This window comes from Bactrocera latifrons, unplaced genomic scaffold, assembly GCF_001853355.1.
Source record: "Bactrocera latifrons isolate USDA-ARS-PBARC rearing strain unplaced genomic scaffold, ASM185335v1 scaffold_517, whole genome shotgun sequence".
Taxonomy (NCBI): Eukaryota; Metazoa; Arthropoda; class Insecta; order Diptera; family Tephritidae; genus Bactrocera; species Bactrocera latifrons.
In genome coordinates, this window is record NW_017537176.1 from 77204 (window position 1) to 84517 (window position 7314).

At 39.3% G+C, this 7314-nt stretch overlaps 1 protein-coding gene across 1 annotated transcript in view; it reads right to left on the reverse strand.

Moving 5' to 3' along the window:
- Positions 1–2328, reverse strand: part of LOC108973990 (dmX-like protein 2) — a gene marked incomplete in the record, with an annotated part of 53185 nt that extends 50857 nt beyond the window's left edge. The window contains 1 exon segment of the mRNA XM_018941564.1: positions 2137–2328. Coding sequence (XP_018797109.1) covers positions 2137–2223 — 87 coding nt within the window.
- Between the last annotated feature and the right edge of the window lie 4986 nt (positions 2329–7314).

Genomic DNA, 7314 nt, shown 5'->3' on the forward strand with positions numbered 1-7314 from the left:
GTATATGTATTCTTGGTCTGGAGGACATCCTCTATCCGTACATACATTTACATTTTTACCACGAAATTGGGGGATGATATCCTAAAATTTAYCCATATTTAGTTATATATAATAATATAATATAATTGATTTGAAAAAAGGTGTACACTTTCTATTGAAGCTGACAGTAAAAAGTAGCCTAAATCCCTTCTCTGGTTCTAAATCAAATTTCAACCAAATCGGTTCAGCCGTACTCAAGTTGTAAATACATCTTATTTCGTGTACCTTTTTATTAGAAATAAAATGTGAAATATTTTTCATATCGTATTTATTTAAAAAAAAATTTTTTAAATGTATATTCAAGGCTTAACTCAGCGTTTACACTACGAACACATACAAAAATATTCAAAATAATTTTCTCTTACGTATAATATATACAACAAAAACAAAATAAATCAACGTCACAGCTTATTTTGCTTGCTTAACGAAACTTAAAAATGTATGAATGTTTCTTAGAATTAAATGAAGCTTTTTGTAAATTAATATTGTGTAGGGTAACCTTTTTGCTTTAAAACCGATCTTAACCGGGATTGCATGAAACCAACCAGTTCTTTAGTGTATTCTGGAGATATTTTCTCCCATTCCGCCACTAACGCTGTTTTAAGGTCTTGTTGGTTGCCAATGCTTTCTAATGTTTTTCTCGAGAACACTCCATAAATTCTCTATTACGTTGAGATCAGGCGATTGTGCCGCCGTTTCTACCAAATGGGGACAGTTCCATATTAGCCACATTTGCACTAATTGTGTCTTGTGCTTCGGGTCATTTCCTTGGTAAAATCTAAACCTGTCTCGAATGCCCAATTTTTTGCACTTTGCAGCAAATTATTTTTWAGTAAATTTAAATAAATGGTTTTATTAATATTTTGGTCTATGGCCGACACCAGTTGATGACATACAGCCAAAACCATTACGTGTCCTCCGCCATGTTTAACTGTGCCACGTAGATTCTTCGGTTCTAGCTCCATGCTGGGCTTTTGCCATACAAAAGACTTTCCATCGTAACCAAAGAGGTTAAATTTGCTTTCGCCTGCAAAAATAACGTCTTCCCAATCGTTTCGTCTTTATTAATATATCCTTCAGCAAACTGGAACCTGCCCTTTTGGTTACGCTCACTAACAAACGGTTTGTTTCGACCTGTCCTACCATGGAAATCAGCTTTACGTAGAATCCTTCTTATTGTTTCAGGATTGCATGGCTTACCAAGCACAGTCTCAATCTCTTTTGTCAAGTCTGGAGCACGTATAGTTTTTTTTTTAATTTTTCTTATAATCCACCTTTCTTCGGCGTCTGTAAAAAATTTATTTGGAGCATTGGGACCTTTGTCAACCACTCTATTTTCACGAACAAAGCTTTGGATTATGTATTGAGTCGACTCATTGTTGTATTCACAACGTCCATTAACTTTCAATGTGCAAATAATATTAAAAAATTACCTAATGTATATACCAACGGTATACCGACGCCAATAACAGTAATAATTTTCACACGAAATAAGCTGTGACGCAGATTTACCTTGTATTTTGTTTTTGCTGTATATATTATATGATATTGAAGATGAAATAATTTAGAATATTTTTGTATGTGTTCGTAATGTAAAATAACTTAGCTTTAAATGTACATTTAAGATTTTTTTTAAATAAATAAGGTAAGGAAAATATTTCACATTGCAAAATCGAAGACTTCAATTTGAACCTTCCGCAGGAATAAACTAAGATCCAAGAAAATTCGAAATTACATCGTAATTAGTTTTTTTTATTATACGCGATCGGCGGATTCTTGTGTTGTAAGGTGTAATTATTATTTTTTGAGCGGAATTTAGCAAGACAACTTATCTATCTAATCTAACATATCCACATTCTGAACTTATATTACGAGTGCAATATAACAACAAATAATGCCATTTTCTAATCTATTGTTAGCCTTGACAATGAAAAATTTTGGAAGACTTATATCTTGTAGGACCAGATATTTTCATTACATAATAAAAGCATTCAATAACCCGCACACTAAAAAGATACATATTTTTAATCATGTGATTGCTAGCACTAAATTCCTCAAAGGAAAATAAAAAAAAGGTTACTTATATTCACAGCTTACTGTAAATGAGACACCTTCTACAGATCCTGTAGCGAAGCATCTGTCGCCAGCATTACATGCTCCACTCAAAATTTGATGACAATTCATTTTTCTCGTATTTTAAAACATATTTAATAATAAGTATATGTTACAATACATCAATTTTCACAATGACGAATCTAATCAATTAATGTTATTTTTCACAAACGATAAAATATCTAGCTATGGAACTAAAAACTCATAATCGATTAAAATTAGTTAACATAAGTAATGTAAGGAAAAGACTGTATAAAAACTAATTGCTGTGTGTAGCAATTTATAGCAAAAATATGTATGCACTCTCCAGTCACTACTTGAGACATTTTGAGGTAGAGTCTCAATTTGTGACTATTCACAACACAGTCTCTAGACTTACTACGCGATTCTGGGCACGATTTAGATTCTTTTTGCGCCGCGATTTGAGGGTATAATCTGATGATCTCTGGATTAAAAAATGTATTTACATATACCCTCCTCAGACTTATAGTGTTCGAGATATTTGAATATAAAGTCCCACAATGTTATATGCAATTTACTCTCATAGTATGTTTATTTACACGACATGATAAATACCAATGTTGCCACATATTGAGCTTTTAAAAACTATCAACAAATTTTCTGTTTAACATATTTATGTAGACACAATACAACAAATGGTTTTTGTACCTTATGTTATTTGACAAATAAAAAAAAATAACCCTGGTCGGTCCAACACCGGGGTGTTATTAGTTCTTTTGTGTCAAACTATTTTCTATATTGTTTACCTCAAAATGTCTCATATAGTGAGTAGAGACTACTTACAGAATCGCATTATTAATGTGCTGAACACACAGCGAGCGACAGACTCAAAAATTAGTATACACACCCTCTTAAGGACACATTTATTTAGACAGCTGCACGAAATTTCGAAATTTCGATTTACACTGATGAAAGTTTTACAATAATGGCAAATACTGTCTCTCATTTAGTTTATTAGTTAGTATAAATATAAAAACAAATAACTTGAAGTTTGGTTAGAAATAGAAAAATACTTTTTCGGCTACCAATATTTTTATTTTTATTGGTAATTATGTTTTCTGACTATGTTATAGAAAATTTAATATATATTATCGACATGTTTATTTTCATTCAAGTGTAAATACATCTCTAAATGATAGAATTTGAGAGCTGATTAGACCTGTTCGTTTTCAATTGGGAGATTAAATTTAAAATAACAAAATAACAACTCGGTATAAGGGAACTGTGAGACGGGATTTCTAACTCCTAACGTATAGCTGCAACCGTAACTATTGGATTTCGGAAAATGCAAAATTCTGAAAGGCAGTGAAAGTACAACGCCAATCGACGACGATGAAGCAGACGTTCCATTGCCCGACCATGAAAAAGTTGCCTGTATGCCGCGATGTCTGAATTTGGTATCCCCGCAAAACTAATACGGCTGTGTAAGCTGACGTTGAGCAGCACCAAAACTCCGTCAGAATCGGGAAGGACCTCTCCGACCCGTTCGATAACAAACGAGGCTTTAGACTAGGCGACTCCCTGTGGTGCGACTTCTTCAATCTGCAGCTGGAGAAGTAGTTCGAGCTGCAGAACTTAATCGAGCAGGTACAATCTTTTATAAGAGTGTACAGCTGCTGGCGTATGCCGATGATATTGATATCATCGGCCTCAACATCCGCGCCGTTAGTACTGCTTTCTCCAGACTGGACAAGGAGGAAATGCAAATGGGTCTGGCAGTGAACGAAGGCAAGACGAAATATCTCCTGTCATCAATGAAACAGTCGTTGCACTCGCAACTTGGCTCTCACGTCACTGTTTACAGTCATAACTTTGAAGTCGTAGATAATTTCGTCTTGGGGCGTAAACACCACCAACAATGTCAACCTGGAAATCCAACGCAGGATAACTCTTGCTAACAGGTTGTACTTCGGACTGATTAGGCAATTGAGAAGCAAAGTTCTCTCTCGAAAAATAAAAACCAAACTCTATAAGTCACTCATAACCATTGCGAACCCACCTTTATAACTATAAGCAGGAGGGAGGTGCTGGACATCACCTTCAACAACGAGCACGCAAATGGTTGGGTCTCAAGGTGGAGGGTCTCAACGGAGCCCTCCCTGTCGGACCACAGAATTGTAAGGTTCGCACTGAAGGTTGAGGTCAGACAACTTCCCCCAAGACGCAACCCTCGAAGGACAAACTGGAGTGCCTTCAGGGTAATGCTGCAGGATGAACTAAATAGGCAGAGGCTGACCGATGATAGCGTTACGGGTCCGGGAATAGAAAGCAGAGTGCTGGCACTGAACGGGTCTATCACTAACGCTTACAACGGTAGCTGCCCCCTAATAGTGCCCACAGATAGGCGCAACTGTCCCTGGTGGACAAAGAAGCTTGCTGACCTCAGGAAAAGAGAGAGAGCGTAGCCTACTCAACAAGGCAAAACGTACAGGGGTATGGGAAGAATACAGGAGCTACCTAACCCTCTACAATAAGGAGATTAGGTCAGCAAAACAAACGAACTTTTGGAGTTTCTGTGAAAAGGTCTCCTCCACACCAGAAGCGGCGTGGCTGCACAAGGCTCTGGCTAGTGGGAGACCATCCAGGTGGACCAATGTCTACCTGTGAGAGAACATAGGCCATCCCGCTTGGATTGRKYAACCGCTAGGCAGATAGTCACTGCGGACTCGATCAAGTGGGCAATGGCCTCGTTCGAAAAATGCAAGTCTCCAGGGGTGGACGGCATCTTCCCAGCGCTTTTGCAGCAGGGTGAACAGCCTCTGCTACCTCACCTTGTTCGGCTGCTGAGGGAGAGCCTTGCAATGGCGTACATCCCTGACCCATKKAGAACGGCTGAGGTGATCTTCATACCCAAAGTAGGAAGGAAGGACTATTCTTTGGCCAAGTGCTACAGGCCGATTAGTATAACCTCCTTCCTACTGAAGACTATGGAAAAGATCATAGACCACAATATAAGGTCGACGGCGCTGAAGAGTGCACCCCTGCATGCTGCTCAGCATGCRTACAGAGCGGGAAGATCCACCAGTACGGCTCTGTACCAGCTGACCTCGGAGATAGAGAGTTTACTGGAGAAAGGGGAAGTGATGTTATGTGCCTTCTTAGACATCGAAGGTGCCTTCGACAATACATCTCATAAGAGTGTAGCCAGGGCGATGGAAAGAAGAAATGTGGCAGCAACGGTGCGCAGATGAATAGAGGCCGTGCTGCGCACTAGGATCGCCGAGACCAGGGTAGGCGGAACAAAGATCCGCCTGGGAGCGACAAGAGGCTGTCCACAGGGAGGTGTGCTATCACCTCTACTATGGAGCCTTGTCGTGGACGAACTATTAGCATTGCTAACTGACAAAGGGCAAGAGGCAAATTTGAAGATACTCTCTGTGGCCTAGTGCAACGGGGTCGGTGGTTAACCGACTATCGAAGCTTCAGCGGCTAGCATGTGTTTGCATGACGGGCGCTATGCGAACCTGTCCGACGGCAGCTCTGGAGGTCCTGCTGGAACTTACACGCACGTTATGCGTCATGCCAAACTGCTAGTTGGGGGGTATAACCAAAAGAGGTTTAAATCGCTAATTAACCTCCCAAGAAACAAACTCAGGATCCTGCATTCTATACCGGCCACTGCAAGCTGAAAAGGCACTTAACTAATATGGGCTTATCATCTTGCGCCAACTGTCGGTTTTGCGACAGGGACCCTGAAACCCCGGAGCACCTGCTAATCGACTGCATTGCAGTCTGTAAGCGCAGGTCGAAGGCCCTTGGAGCCATGTTTCCGGATAGGGATCAAATCGCCTCGCTAGCACCCAGCAAAATACTGGACTTCGTCAATATGCTGGGGCTAAGCGAATCCCTGTGAATTACGAGAGGGCACAATAGACCTAAGGTCGCAGTGCATTCCTCAGTTATGTATCTATCTACCTATCTATCTAAGTCACTCATAATTCCAGTACTGCTATATGGTGCAGAGGTACTGTGTAAGATTTATGGTCCTTTGCGCGCTGACCACGGAGAGTATCGGATTCGATGGAACGATGAGCTGTATAAAATATACGACATTGACATAATTCAGCTAATTAAAAGACAGCGGCTACGCTGGCTAGGTCATGTTGTCCGAATGGACGAAAACACTCCAGCTCTGAAAGTAGTCAACACAGTACCCGCCGAGGGAAGCAGAGGAAGACGAAGACCTCCACTCCGTTGGAWSGACCAAGTGGAGAAGGACCTAGCTACGCTTGGAATATCCAATTGGCGCCACGTAGCGAAAAGAAGAGACGACTGGCGCGCTGTTGTTAACTCGGCTATAATCGTGTAAGACGTACGCATTTTTTTATTAATGAACTTAACTAAGAATATACTAATGTGTGTATACTGATGTAAAAATGTATTAAATTAACAACTGTTATAGATAGATAGACAGTACGTGACGGATCGATGAGTGGTGATCAACTGATTTTTACCCGCTTAAAATTCAGGCGAGTAAACATAATTGCGACGGTAAATGTATATACTATAATCAAAGAAACTCTGAAATCTTTGAACCGACTGAGATAACAGAAATAAACTTAAGTATTTTGACGCCGGAAAAAAAAATTTCTTCCCACTACAATTATGTGCCATTTCATATATATCAATGCGATCTATTTTTGACAGTGGGTACTAAACAGTAGTGATGACCGAAATTACTATTTTTCAATAGCTGTGATTTCAGTAAATATTATTTTCAAATCACTGTGTCCTTATATTACTACTGTGATCGCAAGTAAAACAATAAAAATATGAAAACAATATTTTATTTTTTAAATTCATCACATAAGCTTTCATATTTGGTTTTAACAATATATAAAATTTAAATCTAAATTAAAAAATGTCTGAATTATTTGCAACTACTGATTGTCACAAGTAACCCTGTGAAATTTTATTGTTAAAAAATCGCAGATTTTAGTGAACTGTTATCACAATTACTATGCTCATAACACTGTGGATATATGTGGAGATAATAATATAATATAATAAGGAGGACCGCTGTCCACCGGTGATCGAACACAGGTCATCCCGCGAGGATTGGAGTATTGCCAAACAGCTGTTCACGGCGGACTCGATCCGGTGGGCGCTGGCCTCGTTTGAGAGCTTCAAGTCTCCGGGAGT